The sequence below is a fragment of the Dendrobium catenatum genome, unplaced genomic scaffold (genome assembly GCF_001605985.2).
Source record: "Dendrobium catenatum unplaced genomic scaffold, ASM160598v2 fragScaff_scaffold_188, whole genome shotgun sequence".
Taxonomy (NCBI): domain Eukaryota; kingdom Viridiplantae; phylum Streptophyta; class Magnoliopsida; order Asparagales; family Orchidaceae; genus Dendrobium; species Dendrobium catenatum.
The window spans coordinates 855,330-871,828 of record NW_021318650.1 but is presented as its reverse complement, the minus strand read 5'-3'; the positions used below and the strand labels follow the sequence as shown (position 1 = coordinate 871,828).

At 34.8% G+C, this 16,499-nt stretch overlaps 1 protein-coding gene across 1 annotated transcript; it reads left to right on the top strand.

Annotated features, from left to right (window-relative positions):
* Nucleotides 1-1,564: 1,564 nt before the first annotated feature.
* Nucleotides 1,565-8,596, top strand: LOC110100426 (putative chloride channel-like protein CLC-g). The gene is made up of 7 exons (XM_020827930.2): nucleotides 1,565-1,971; nucleotides 2,067-2,270; nucleotides 2,369-2,546; nucleotides 2,709-2,971; nucleotides 6,724-6,993; nucleotides 7,084-8,212; nucleotides 8,311-8,596. Exons 1-7 carry the CDS (start codon nucleotides 1,826-1,828, stop codon nucleotides 8,455-8,457), a joined length of 2,337 nt encoding a protein of 778 aa, XP_020683589.1. The 5' UTR covers nucleotides 1,565-1,825; the 3' UTR covers nucleotides 8,458-8,596.
* The last annotated feature ends 7,903 nt before the right edge of the window (nucleotides 8,597-16,499 follow it).

Sequence of the window (16,499 nt, the reverse complement as noted above, 5' to 3'; positions counted from 1 at the left end):
TTAGTAATGACCTTTCTTTATTAGATTTAAACGAGAATTTAGCTTTTAATAGGACACAATGGAGAAAAAGGATTCATGTAGCCGACCCCACGTAGTGGGATAAAGGCTTGATGTTGTTGTTGTTGTTGTTGTTGTTTTATAAAAAGTATTTAATATAATTTTATTTTAGAATGAAATTTCTTAATAATTTGTAGGCACAGGTTTTAATATTTAACATAAAGTTTCTAAAATTTTTCTCAATAGTTACAAGTGAATATTTGATTTATTATTTATATATTTATCTTTCATATATAAAAAATAACATTTCAAATATTTTTTTTTTTACATTCAAATAATAAATTACAATTTTTTGCTAATAATTATGTAAATTAGTATTATTTGATCAAATAAAATATGTAAATTAGTGTTATTATGGCAAAGGGACTATCTTGCTTCAATCATGTCTAGTGCATTGACGTGAACGACCTTTTAAGGTTAACCAAAGGCTGCCCCAGTTATGAATAGTTTCCATATATAGTGTCAAACTGTTGCGTCCTCAAAAATTCATAGCAGTAGAGAGATAGAGAATTTAGCATCATAATTTTGTATGAAGATCCAACACACAAATATATAATAGAAAGGGGTGCAGTTTTTACAAAGAGACAATTAATTTTATATCGAAACCCCTAAAAAGGTAGAAAAACCATAAGGTCTTACCTAGTTTGAATAAATCCATTAGTATTTGTAGTTGATTATGAATAATATCATTCCTCATCAAAAGTTGTTAGCTCAATGTAACAAATATACATCATATAGAGTACTTTATATGATTGGGGATGAAAGCTGTTCTCAAGAGAGTAATGTATTCATTTGGTTGATAGGACTATGTTTGGGCGACATAATTTGAAGGATCGTAGACGGACAACAGTGGTCGGAAGAACCGCAGTTGGGCAACAATGATCAAAAGGATCGTAGTCGACGGGTGAGGGGGGTCGAAAAGATCATAGTCGAATGATAGTGATCAAAAGGACTATAGTCTGACAACAGTGGTCGGAGGGACAATAGTTTGAAGGCATAGGTGGGCATCCTTATTTTTTTCTTTTGAAATTTTGCTATAGTTTATTGAATAACATGATTAATTTTGAAATTTTGCTATATTTTTGGCAGACATAGGTGTCTAACTATTAAAAAAATGATTTAACTACGTAGTAATTTTATTATTTTGATTATATTTTATTCTCTATTAATCTTTTGGCCAATTGTTTTTTTAATTATGATAAATTTGGTATCATATATTACTAAATTTTAATTATTGTTATTTTATTAAAATCTTAAACCCATTTGTCCTATAAATTGGGATATAATTGTCGCTTCTATTTCTTGTAATTATAAATTTATTTATTTGATATCTTCATAATAAGATTTAATTTAATTAAATAATATTTACTATTTAAATTTTATTGACATGGCACGTGCAATTATACTGGTTATAAAAAATGCGCTAGAAATCCCTCTAAATTACACATTTACCGCCCTCTCCTTCCTTATGAGTCAAATGATTCACTATGATTGTGATCCGTAGTCTCCTGTATTAAAGGGCAGAGAATCGTCCGGTTGCTGCTGTGCTCGTCTAAGTCGTCTTCTTCTTCGCCTTCCCCTTCCCCTTCCCCTTCCCCTCTCTGTTTTCTCCCTCAAAAGGCAAAGGCGAGATCTTGGAAGGCTTTTTGCGCTCAAGTTCTTCGCTCCGCATCCACTTTACTTGATTCCAGTAGGAAGAATAAAAAGAGGAATCTTGGGCGAGATTCTCCGAATCTCCGATCCCACCTCTTCTGCGCCGGCGCAGCCCATGGCGATCAGGAACGCCGCAGGAGAGGAAGAGCCCCTCCTCATCGAGCATCGCCGATTCGAACTCCTCCGTGCGACCTCCAAGTCTTCCTCTCAGCTTGCTCTGGTCGGCTCCAGCGTCTCCGCCATAGAAAGCCTCGACTACGAGTATCATTTTCCCTTTCTCCCCGCCTGTGATTTCTTCCTTTTTTTATTCCATCCTCTTCGCATTCGATGAATTGGGCAGCGGGCTGGCGTTGCAGGATCGTGGAGAACGAGCTTCTCAGCCAGGATTGGCGGGCGCGCGGGGGGCGGGCCAATGTCTTCGAGTACGTGCTCCTTAAATGGACTCTTTGCTTCCTAGTCGGCATGTTGTCCGGCTGCGTCGGGTTCTTCAACAACATTGCTATCGAGAACATCGCCGGCATCAAGTTCGTCGTCACCTCCAACATGATGCTTGCCAACAAGTAGGTGGACGGCCGATTTCCTTCAGTTAAACCGCGAAAAAAAAAAAACTTTTTTTTTAATTTCTTGTTTGACTGGTTCGATTCGATGGATGTGGTAGGTACATGTGGGCGTTTGGGGTATTTGCATCTTCTAATTTAGTGCTGACGATGTTTGCTGCGGTCATCACCGCTTACATCGCTCCGGCGGCGGCCGGATCTGGGATACCGGAAGTGAAGGCTTATTTGAATGGCATTGATGCGCCTGAGATATTCTCTTTCAGAACTCTTCTTGTCAAGGTGAACCTTTTAGTTCTTCCACTTCATATTGGCTTACTTTGATGGATGTTCATCTCTTTTCCAGATGAAATGTATTATCTTACTATCATTGATACTTCCTTCTCTTTGCATGAATGAGTGAATCGGTTTCTGTAAACAAGTGGAAAAATATTTGCAATGCAGATAGTTGGAATCATCAATGCCGTATCAGCTTCACTCCATGTGGGTAAGGCAGGTCCGATGATGCATACAACAGCCTGCATTGCTTCTTTGTTGGGGCAGGGAGGATCTCGCAAATACGGCTTGACATGCCGGTGGCTTAGGTACTTCAAGAATGATAGGGACAGGAGAGATCTAGTAACATGTGGAGCTGCAGCTGGGATTGCTGCTGCCTTCCGTGCGCCAATTGGTGGAGTGATCTTTGTTCTTGAATCATTAGCATCATGGTAAACATTATCTTGACTATTATTATTGTATTTTGTTCATTCTTTCTTTTTTTTCTTTTTTTTTTTTGTTCTTGCACCTTTTATTATGCTCATTTTCCTGGTAACCTTAGCTTCTAAATGAAAGATTTTTTTTTTGGTGGGACGTTTAGACAAATTAAGACAAACTTGCACACATCATAAAACTCAAACCCAAAACCTCTTAATTGGTAGCCAAGATTTCAACCAACAGACCAAGGTGAGATGCGACTACATCAAAGAAAGTATTAGGTGAGGATAATGCACATGTGGATAGACAATAGGAATATTGTACACAAGGATGTTTAATGCTTTGATTTGATGTCCACATATTTCCACGCCCCATCCACACCTAATAATTTCTCCTTATATTGGTCTAGCCTTTCTCTACCTCTCAAAAAACGGGCACCAAAATTGTGATAATTAAATTTAAGTATATGATGGTGTGTTGATTTCTAGGGCGTTCCTTGGAAGCGACGCATTGTATGACTTAAATACAGTGACAAGTGTGCAAGGGATGTTGCATCAGCGTCCGGGTGAAGTTAAATAGGCAAGATTTCTCACACTATGGACGGATGTGGGCAAAGAAATTAGTCCATGAAACTAAAATTAGGATAAGTACTTGGAATATTGGTTTGCTTACAAGCAAATTAATGGAATTAATAAATATTATGATTTATAGGAAGAGAAATATTTTATGCATTCTGAAAATTAAATGGGTTAGAGAGAATGCTAAGCAGATTGATAGTTTATGATTTAAACAATGATATTCTAGTAGGAGTTGTACTAAAAATTGTGTAACTGTAATTATAGATAAGAGTTAGAAGGATAATATTGTAAAAATTAATAGAATTTGAGATAAAATTATAGTTTTAAATATTGTATTGATGCTAAGATTATTAATATTATAAGCGCTTATGTTCCTCAAGTACGTTTGGATATGTATTTAAAATAAAATTTTTGAATGACCTTAGAAGAATTAATACAAAATATTCCTCTTAAAGAAAGAGTTCTAATTGAAGGAGATTTAAATAGACATATTAATATAGAGGTAAATGATTTTAAAAGCATTTTTGATAGCTATGGCTTTAGAGCGACTAATAAAGGTGGTAAGATCATATTTGATTTTTCTTTAGCCTGTGATTTTATAATTGTTAATAATTTATTTAAGAAAAGAGATAAGCATCTTATCATTTATAAAAATAGATATAAGAACATTCAGATTGATTATTTTTTTATAAGAAAAATAAAGCATTTAAATTATAAAAATTGTAAAGTTATTCTGAGTGAAAGTTTATGTACCTAACATCACTTATTAGTTGTATTTTAAGATGAAGGGGTAGAAAATAAAAAATTAAATAAATGATTGTTCTAGGATTAGATGAGTGCATTTAAAGAGTATTAATAAAAATATTTTTGTGAGTAAGATTCTAGATTTTATCTTTGCATGAGGGAGCTAATATTATATGAAAAAAAATAGTTAGTGATATTAAGAATGTTGCAAAAGATGTACTTGGAATATGAGAGGAAAAAACTATTAATAATAAAAATAATTGGTTGTGGAATCAAAATATATAAGAAAAGATTAAAAAAATAAGAAGATTTTTTATAAAATTTGGTTTAGCTGTAAAAATTTTGATAATTGGGAAATACATAAAGAGACCTATAATGAGTTAAAAAAAGCAATATGCAATGCAAAGATTTTAACTTTTAATTATTTATATAATAGATCATATTCTAATGAGGGTGAAAGATATATATATATATATATATATAAGTTAGCTAAATAAAGATATATAAGTACTAAGGATTTTGTTCAAGTGAACTGTATTATGGATGAAGATCAAAAAGTACTTTTATTAGAAGAGGATATTCAACAAAAATAAATGAGATATTTTGCTAAATTTTTCAATGAAGATTGTGATAATGCAATTGACTTTAGTAGATTATGCTAATTATAGAGGTATTAAGTTAATGTGTTATACTTTAAAACTATGGGAGAGAGTTATGGAGCATAGGTTGCAGCGTGAGACTAATGTTTCTCAAAATTAATTTGGATTCATGTCAGGTAGGTCTATTATGGAAGATATACATTTATTGTGAGGTTTGGTGGAGAAGTGTAGATAGAATAAGGAGGATCTTCATATATTTTTTATTGATTTAGAGAAAGTAGAGGATATAGTTCCAAGAGAACTGCTATAGAGAGTTCTACATAAGAAAGGGGTTAATAATGCTTATATTCAAATCTTTAAGGATATGTATGCATGAGATATTACTTGTGTTCAAACACAAGGTGATTTGACCAAGTATTTTCCTATTCCAATTGGATTACATCAAAGGGTCAATCTTAAGCCCATATCTTTTTGCTTTAGCCATGAATGTTCTCAATAGACCTTTGCAAGGGTTGTACTCTGGTGTATGCTTTTTGCTGATGATACTTCTTGTTGATAAGAGTAGAGAGGGAATTGAAGGTAAACTTTAATTATGAAGGTCAAATTTAGAGTCTAAAGACTTTTGTTTGAGTAGATTTAAAATTGAACATATGGAGTGTAATTTGAGTAATAATAGATCTAGTGGGGGATTGTAACTTTGAGCAATTAAGTCGTACACGTTTTAGATATATTGGGTCTATTGTTCAGAGTGATGGCGAAATAGATTGGGGTATTATTATTAGAATCCAAGTTGGTTGGTTGAAGTGGAGGAATGCATCGAGCTTTTTGTGTGATAGAAAATTTCCTCTCAAATTTAAGGGAAAATTCTATAAGATGGTAGTGAGACCTACAATGCTTTATGGTGCACAATGTTGGCCATTATAAGAGAAGTATATTAAGTTAAGTGTTGCAAAGATGAAGATGCTCAGGTGGATGAGTGGCTTTATTCGTGGAGACATGATACAAAATGAGCGTATACGTGAAAAGGTTGGAGTAGCTCCAGTGGAAGATAAGATTAGAGAGATTCGCCTTGGATGATTTGGTCACATAAAACGGCGACCTTCCGATGACCCGATTAGGAAAGTAGATGTATTAGATTTAACTTAAATTAAAAAAGATAGAGGTAGACCTAAAAAAACTTGGTTAGAAAATATTATAAATGACCTTTCTTTATTAGATTTAGATAAAAATTTGACTATTAATAGGATACAATAGAGAAAAAAGATTTATATAACCGACCCCACATAGTGGGATAAAGGCTTGTTGTTGTTGTTGTTGATAGTGTATTGCTTATTTGCTTTTCCTTTTATTGTTGAAAAACATTCTTTTTTACCTTTTTTTATGCTTTTCAGCATTCAAAATTTTACACTTGGCAATTTGCATTTGATATACTAGCTTAGTAGCTTTCATTTGTAAAGTGGATAATGTTGTTCAGGTTTTTTTTCTTTAGAGAGGAGAGACCTTAAGATTCTTTAACGGTAAGCAACTTAAATTTTTAGTAACCATTAAGAACCCTTTTGTGTTTCTAACGCATGCTAAATGTTTTCTTGATTTAAATGAATAATTTCATTCTTTCATTTCTTCAAGAAGAAGATCTTTTTGGTATTTATTATTAGAAGTATGACAAATCATTGATAGGTAACATCTTGAATAAATAAGATTCATTTAACCTGTCTTTTTGTGGTAAGAAGACGATGCCTTTCAATAATTTTAAGTTGTTAGCTTTTACATTTCATCATTCTATTGAGTAGCTTGTTATATACAGAACTTATAGCTGTTATTTATTCTTTCTCTTCATATTTATAGGTGGAGATCTGCACTTCTCTGGAGGGCATTTTTTACAACAGCTGTAGTTGCTGTTGTGCTTAGGGCCTTTATAGATTTCTGCAAAAGTGGAAAGTGTGGCTTATTTGGAAAGGGAGGCCTTATAATGTTTGATGTAACTGCAGCTAATGTTGCCTATCATGTAGCTGACATACCTCCAGTGATTGTTCTCGGAGTCATCGGTGGCATACTAGGGAGTTTTTACAATTTTCTCTTGCGCAAGGTTCTTCGAATTTACAATCACATTAACGAGTATGATTTGCTCTTTTCATCCCTCCTCATTACTGCAAAAATATTTTTTAAGCTTTTCCCTATTGGTGTAAGTCCCTTCCTTTTTTTCAGGAAAGGTCCTGCATATAAGCTGTTTCTTGCTGCTTCTGTGTCCATTTTTACATCTTGTTGTCTATTTGGTCTACCATGGCTGGCATCCTGTATACCATGCCCTGGTGGCATATCTGAAGCTTGCCCGTCAATAGGAAGATCTGGAAACTTCAAGAAGTTTCAATGTGCACCTGATCACTATAATGATCTAGCTAGCTTGTTCTTCAACACCAATGATGACACAATAAAAAATCTGTACAGCGCTGGTACGGATAGGGTCTTCAACAAGTATTCTATTCTTTTGTTCTTTGTTACTTCTTATTTTCTAGGAATTTTGAGCTATGGTATAGTGGCTCCTGCTGGTCTGTTTATTCCTGTTATCTTGACCGGTGCAACTTACGGTCGCCTAATCGGAATGCTTATGGGCTCAAAATCATCTCTAGATCATGGCCTCTTTGCGGTGCTTGGTTCTGCCTCGTTGCTAGGTGGATCAATGAGAATGACCGTATCCATATGCGTTATCCTTCTCGAACTAACAAACAATCTCCTTTTGCTTCCTCTGGTGATGTTAGTTGTGCTCATATCAAAAACTGTGGCCGACTGTTTCAATACTAGCATCTATGACACCCTTATCAAACTGAAAGGATTTCCTTTCCTTCAAGGGCATGCAGAGCCTTACATGAGACAGCTTACTGTTGGTGATGTAGTCACAGGTCCCTTACATGTCTTTAATGGTTTGGAGAAAGTTGGTAATGTAGTTCACATCTTGAAGACAACTGGTCATAATGGATTTCCTGTGATAGATGAACCTCCATTTTCTGAGATTCCTGTACTCTATGGCCTAATTCGTCGCAGTCATCTTCTAGTGCTGCTGAAAAAAAAGTGTTTTCTGCCTTCTCCCCTTTCTGTTCAAGTTAATGAGTTTGAGCAGTTATCAGCTGATGACTTTGCTAAACGTGGCTCAGTTAGGCATGAAACAATATATGATATTGTTTTCACAGCTGAAGAGATGGAAATGTTTATTGATTTGCATCCATTTACAAATACTTCACCATATACTGTTGTTGAGTCTATGTCACTGGCAAAAGCTCACATACTTTTCCGTGAAGTTGGTCTAAGACACCTGCTGGTTATTCCGAAGTTGCCTTGTGTAAGTAATTTTTCTTCAAATTTATTTTCATTTTCTAGCTTAAAGGAAGAAGAATTTGGGAACTAGTGAAGATTTTGTAACCTTCTATAATGTTGCAGAGGTCGCCTGTGGTGGGAATATTGACGAGGCATGATTTCATGTTTGAGCATGCAAACCAGTTATATCCTTCTCTGATTGGAGGCAAGGCTAAGTTATTTCAGTTCAGGAAATCAAGCGTCATCAAAATGTTTAGGTCCCTGCAGTGATAAAAAGAGAAATTTTGGATGAGAATAATCTTCATCTGAATTTCATCAAGATGAACTTTATAACTATCAAATTTATTCTGAGATAAATGTATTATATGATCTATCAATCAAAATTTATATTTTAATCATCTCAAATAAATTTGATGATTTTAAAATTCATCCTTATCAAATTTAGATCAAAATATCTCAACCGCTACTTCATAGCAAAAGATGAAGTTTTTTAATCATATATTAAATTAGTAAATCAGTTGTGAATGTCCTTCACTGTGAAAATTATATATTAATTTATAATATAGTAAATCAGTTGTGAATGTCCTTCAATGATGTTGTGGACAGCCAAAACATCAAGACCTGCTTTGGATCTAAGAATAGAATAAACTTGGTGGCATTATTGAATATGTTCTGTAAACGCAGTAGTTGTAACAAACAAAAATGGGGATTAGGTGGTAATCACAGAAAGATTAAAAGCTTAACATTATTAAGACTGGACTAATCAATCCAACAATTTTAATCAAGTTTTTTTTTTTTTTTTAATGCGTGATATGATTTAACTGATAAAATCTTGACGAAATCAAAAACAGGCTGAGATATTATTATAAAATTTAACACTTATAAGCAATACCAAAGCAACGACTAAGTCTATGGGGAACTTCCAAACTCAGAAGTTGATAGACAAATCTACTGGTTTACTGAAAAAAGAACAAAGAAACAGTTAAATCTTAAACTCTATCAATGTTTACTTCTAACATCAAAGAGTTTAAGTAAGAATGACACTACAATAAAGGGCAAAGGTCTTGTTTCAAAGCAATCCAATAATACTATGCAATGACAAGAACTATGGAGGGGAATACAAGAAATCTAGAATAGACAAATCTAACGGATAAGTTGCAACTAAACGCAGTGATGTTAAAAGTCCAATGAATGCACGTTGTAGAAGTTGAGCAAAGAGACGCACTTCTTCGCAAGCAACAGGTACAACAAAAGGATGCCCGGGAGCAATAGTGAATAGAGCTTTGATATTTAAGATGTGTTGTGATAAATAATATTCTTCGACCTTATTTAAAGATGGTTTGCCCCAGCATTTTTCATGATATTACTATACACAATAACTCGCTGGAAGCTCACACAGATCATTTGTGTATGATACTAAGTTTACTCAAAGAGCTTACGTTGTTTCTTAAGCCTTCAAAATGTACAATTTCCCAGACAAAAAATAATTATTTGAGCAGCTATTTTATCTTAGATGAACGTGCAGAGATGGATCCTACTAAATTAGATGTTGTGCAAGCTAACAGGAGACGAAACGACATAAACAATTTTTTATAATCTAAGACAGGCATTTCATAATTAGAATATATCAATGAAGCACCTTGAATTGATGCAACAAGTAATTTAGATGCCGGAATAACAATTATTTTTCGTGAAATTATTGGGTTTTGATAACACTCTCAAATATAAAGTGGTAGATGCATTATCCCGAAAGATTTTTCAAAGAGCTCTAATATCACCACAATAAAAGTCAATTCAGCAATTTATTAGATTTTACAAGGCAAGCGCAAACATAGTTGACCACATATGTCTTAAAACAAAATCATTTATGAAAGCACAGAAGTTCTAGTCGGATATCAGAACAAAACCAGGCAAATTCAACAACTTTTATATAGAATTGGCCTCATCTATTATAAATTCTGCATTTTTCTAACAATAGCATCTCCATTAAAAAAAAACTAAGATATTGATGGAGGTTCATTACAGTTCTCTCGATAGATGAGGGCTCACAGAACTTCAACTAATATTATGACACAATTCTCCTGCCCCAATATAATGTAATCACTGGAATGAGAATAGCAGAATGACAAGCAACAAGAAATGTTTCTGTAAAACAGTATTTGTATTTTCAAATGATATTGTGTTCTCTTCTTCCCCCTCTATATATAGTTCTATTTACTATTATATTAGATAATGCTATTACTATGATAACAAACAAAAAGTAGCAATGGTACTATAATAATAGAAATAGTACTACTATAGTGATAGGTAACATGGGATTGGTAATGTGTCATGCGCCTTATTGTGTTCTGCCCTTCCAAGCTCTGTATCAGTCCTCCCCGATAGCCGAGAAGCTCAACTCCGACGAGCTAATAAAAAGCAACATCATTAGGAGGGTGAAATGGCCAAATGTCAAAGACGTTGAACGTACGAGGCGTGTGACAGATTGTATGTAAAGCAACAGTGTAGGCATTGTCATTTATCTTGGCAATAATAGGCACTGGGCTAATTTTACGGCATGTGAGTTTTGAGTAGGTGCCCGGAGGAAAACGTTCACGATGTAGTCTGATCATAACAAGGTCGCCCACATTAAATAGTTTATGTCCCCGGTGCGCGTCCGCAGAAGCAATGTGGCATTGATTGGAGTCAATCAAGTGTTGGCGAACCTCTGCGAGCATTTGCGCATACTGGTTAGTAAACATGGTAGCGGCCACTGACTCGCATTTGGGCAACACAACAATATCCAATGCTAAGTTAGGTAAGTTAGTGTAAACAATAATAAAAGGGGACTTACCGGTGGAATGGTTCGCCATGGCATTATAGGCAAATTCAACCTGGCTCAACATATCTTCCCATTGCTTGGCATGTTCTTGGACTAGGCATCGGAGCATGTTCCCTAAGGTGCAGTTAACAACTTCAGTTTGGCCGTCAGATTGGGGATGGTAGGTTGAGATTAAACGCAAACCAATGTTCAAACGCTTCCAAAGCTCATGCAAAAAGTGGCTAATAAATTTCACATCTCTATCAGATGTTAGACTCCGAGGCAAGTCATGTGATCGAACAATTTGATGAAAGAAAATATTGGCAATGTGAAGGGTGTTAGATGTTTTCTTACAAGATATGAAATGTGCCATCTTGGAGAGCCGGTCGACGACCACAATGATCGAATCATTACCATGTTTGGTTTGAAGTAGACCCAAAACAAAATCGAGGCTGAGGTCCTCCCAAATGGAATCTCGAATCAGCAATGGCATGTAAAGTTATGTGTTTTGAGATCTGCCCTTGTATTTATGATAAATGGAGCAGCGATCGACAAGCCTGAAGACATCACGGCGTAGACGGGGGCCAATAGAAGCATGAACTGAGGAGCTGCAGTGTTTTATTGTGGCCGGTATGAGCAGCTAGACCACCACCATGTGCTTCGCGGATTAAATGTTGTCTATAAGATGAGATTGGGATACATAGGAGATTATGGCGGAATAAAAAACCATGCGTAAGGAGTACTCGCAACAGACTCATTGTGAGGCACTGTTTCCAAATTTCACCGAAGTTAGGATAGTGTTGTAAATTTCCTTAAGGCAATCCAACCCCGTAATTTATGTTTGGAGTTGCGTTAGAAGGACCATCTTACAACTAAGAGCATCAGCTACACGGTTCTGGCTATCAGACTTGTGCTTTAGGACAAATGATTTTTTTCTAAAAATGTTATCCAACAGGCGTGCATCCTATTAATAGTTTTTTGGAGGTTTATGTACTAGAGTGCTTTATTACCACTACAAATGATAAAATCCTAATTCAGCAAGTAGTACTCCCATTGCTTTAGTGTTCAAATTATAGCATAAAATTCATGTTCATACACTGTCCACCGTTGCCTGGCCGGAGACTGTTTTTCGCTGAAAAAGTCAACAGGTTTTCCTTCCTGAGATAACACCACACCAATGCCGATAGAAAACACGTCGGTATCCACATTGAATACCTTATCAAAACTGGGAATCACCAGTACTAGAGTAGAGCTTAATGCCTTCTTGATAGCGTCAAAAGCTGGCTTGCTCTTCACCACCCCATTGAAAGGCTTTAGATTTCAAGCATTTTGTTATAGGAGCCATGATGAGACTGAATCCTTTGATTTGCGGTAAAAATTAGGGAGGGCATGAAAACTTCGGTTGTCCAAGAAGGAACGGGGTGCTGGCCAGTCAGCAATGGCAACCACTTTCTGCAGGTCTAAATGTAATTTGGAGGTTGCAAATGCACACTTTGGTAGATTCAGGAATAGGGATTGTTGTGATGGCATACTTGATTCCTGGAGTATAATTTATAAACCAACAAGATAGACATCAACGCATTTGAAACAAGCGTTCTAGCAACACATCGAGAAAACAAATTATTGATCGCCAAGATATAATAAACGAAAAATGGGATCTTAAACAAAGTGCACAGAATGGTAAGCACCGCTACGAATCAACAAGACAATAGGCTAATAAAGCGTACAAACAGCTCATTTCAAAACCGAAGAGAGCCCCAACGAAATTCCGCGGGATATCAAGCGAACTTTGTCCGGGCCTCCGCCATGGCTCGTGTGATACCGATAAACCACAAGCAATTATAAGCGAACGGATAAACAGAAACCCTTGAAGCATCATCCTACCCTCCCAATCGTAGAAACTAATAAGGAATGAGACAAAATCCCCAGCTGAGAAAGCTCAAGATGGAGGTATATTTCATCCCGAAAAGACGAGATTGTTATAAGCATTGGACTAGGGCAAAAGAATATAATTTGCCATGGTCCTTATAGAATGCACAAAAAAATATGCTGGAAGGACAAAGGTAGGAATGATGAAGGAGAACTGACCAACGGTGGCTGGCGCGACGGAGGAGGCGTGCGGAGGCAAATGGACGTCGCAGAAGGGGACAACTTGGAGAACGAAAAAATAAATAGCTTCTCTAATTTCTAAAACATCACCATCGGGCAAATTATGGCATCCAGTCACCGGACGTGAAAATATTGATTGGGACATTTAATAAAAATTTGTCACATCACCTATGTTTTTAACTTGCGTTTTAGTTGTGTTTTGACTGCACTTTACCTGTGCTTTTGACTGCACTTTGACGTGCGTTTTACCTGTGCTTTTGATGTGTTTAATTTAAAATAATATTTTATTAATATCTGAATCTATCTCTACGTCCAGTGACCAGATGCAATAATTTGCCTCACCATCGACACCATTGAGTGGGGAATATCCACCAGGCAAATTATTAGGTCCGGTCACCTGACCTAGAAATAAGTCTGGACATTCAATAAAAACTTGTCACGTGGACTGCGCTTTGGTTGTGTGCTTTGACTGTGCTTTAACTACGCTTTAGATGCACTTTGACTGTGCTTTACCTGTGTTTTACCTGCGCTTTTGATTGCGCTTTTTTTTTAGTGAAAGCGTAGTCCATGTGGCAAATTTTTAGTGGATGTCCGGACCTAATAATTTGGCTATCCACCTTGGTTCCCTCCTTAACCTTAATTGAGCTAGATTTGCCCAAATCGAGCTAGATTTACCCTTGATTGTGCCATTACCGCCATAAATTATTATGTGTGGATGACTTATAAAGGTAAATCAGAATGTGAAATATCATTTTTTGCTCGGTATCAATGTTGGGTATCGAGTGATATGGTGAATTCTGATTGTCCTCCGGACTATCCAGTATCCGCACAGAATAATTTCTTCATCACCATAGATCATCGCAACTAGGAGTGTACTAGTAGTTAGGGCATCTCCTGCCAAACTCCAAACGATTGTAAGTCGTAGCTGGTTTGCTCCATTCAAACGGAAAAAACAAAATCGTCAATATCGGTGTTGCACTGTTCACCAAACGCGATTTTTCTGTCTCAATCGGATTTGCCGAAGAAACACGCGAAAGAGGTGAAAGACTGTTACATTCGCAGAAGCACGCAAAATGGAGTTCGATTGGAGATGAATCATGACATATTTGAGTTTCATTGTATTTTGGAGTGAATAATGGGATTTTCGATTGGAGATGCCCTTAATTTCATTAATTTGCATTCACACTTCTACTTCAAAAACTAATTTGTAAAGTTGTTGAACTATTCTTGCAAGTGGATCACTATATTTTGCTTTAAGAAAATCATGTTAATTCTCCATAAAATAATGTTGAACCTCTATATATATGTAATATCTCAAGTACTTAACACTTTATGATAGAAAAAAAAATAGTTTCTATTTATTTTATAATTTTTAGATTTTCAGAGTTTATAATCTTAAGAATTTATGAAATTATAATTACATAAAAATATGTTGAAGCGCATATTGATGTACACACTACAAACAATGAGCACATCATCCTCATCATCCATTACATTTCTCATACGAAAGATATTAATAAAAGCTCTTCTCTGTGTCCAGTTTTGTGCACCTGAGTATCGAAAACTCAGTTAACCTATTAAGCTCTCTTGGCTCGATGAATATCTCTTGCGCTTGAGCTGACCCAGACTCGACACATCAGCCTGTGAGCCACTTCATTTAAAAATATTTTAACATAAAATATATTTAGAATATATTAAAATTCAATACTTTTGGTATATATTATTAAGGATATTTAAAATATATGTTTCTTTGTTATGATAAGTGATTCTTTATTATTTATCTTCTAATTTATCTTTATTTCTGTCATGTTATTACAGTAGATGTTCAAATTAGAATCTTCTCCATTTTATAAATAAACTACGTCAAACTTTAAACGTTTTTAGAAAATCCACTTGAATAGCATGAGTATTGAAATAATATTTAATTGGGAGCTTTTAGAAATAAATTTTGGGTAGCCTGAACTCTGATTTCAATAAACTTATAGCTGAATTGTGTGACACGTATAGATTCAACATCTAGATTGACATGTTCTAACCGATTGGAAAAAGTCGTAAGAAAAGGATTTGGGGAAGAAGAAGATGATTTTTAGCCGCTTTAGGTTGTTTCATCCATCGGCCAAGATCGAAAAATTGTTCGGATCGAGTTAGGTTATATTACGCATATCTCAATTTTCAAAAATACGAAGTTTTAGTCTAATTTTCCAATCAAAATTTTGTTTTTGTTGGTGAAGAACGCGGATAATTTTGCATTGATAAATTTTTCACCGTGTAATTTGTTATATATTATAGAGATTGAAATTACAAATTTTTTGAGTATTTTCTAAAAAAAATTACCATCGAGGCTTTTGAATTTGTGGGATTTTTATTGAATAGAAATTTATTTGGACTCTGAAAATAGTGTAGTAGAATGATAACATCTTAAAACATTTTTTACACAATACATGGTAATTTGAAATGTGTATTTTTTCCTGGTTGGTTTTTCTGTTACCTGCTATTAGAGAAAACTGTGAAATTCTGACACACGCTCAATTGCGTTTTAACTGCTATGATATAATGAAAAATGTGCATGTGTGATTAAAAAAATATCTTTTGGGAGATAGAAGAGGTCAGAATCTTTTGAGATTATGTATATGTTAGAAAAAATTTTGATGTTCATAATGTATGTTTTAATAGTTATATGTCTTGTTCTGATTCATACCAGTATGTTCTAGTGCTATAAGCACAAAATTGAGTCATAAGGTGTCAGAATCCTTTAAGATTTTATCGGGGTCTGAGAAATGTGATATAAATTGTTGTATGATATGAATGACAAATTATTCATTTGCTTAGTCTATTTATTTATTTTTTTATTATATAACTACTATGTTCATATTATATTCTCTATACAATAATTTATTAGATTGTATTTAACTAATTTTAAATATTCAACAAAATATTTAATAAAAGAATTCTAAAAATTTAGTTCGGCCTGTGTGGGCCCCTCAGTTGTTGTAGCTCACTGTGATTTTGCTTTTGATTTTTAGGCTCTAGAAATGGGAAGGAGTTTGTGGATTAGCAATTCATAATTGATCAAAGTTTATATGTATTTATCTATTTTGATTTTTGTACATTTATGACTCATTTTTTATTTAGTTATGTAGCTTTTGCATGGAGCCAATGACTGTAGTATAGATACATTCTAATGAAAATGAAAGAAATTTTGTGGATGAGTTTATTTTCAGTATTTAAATATTTTATTAGATATGTACCATGCAATTTATTCAAAATGAATATTGAAAGAGAATCCAAAACATTCTAAAAACAAATCTTGGGATTTGTCTGTCACAGCTCAACACGATTGGACATGTATTGGTCGAATTATGATGTGACAAATTAAATACCTTGATGAGATGAATCCGTAGAC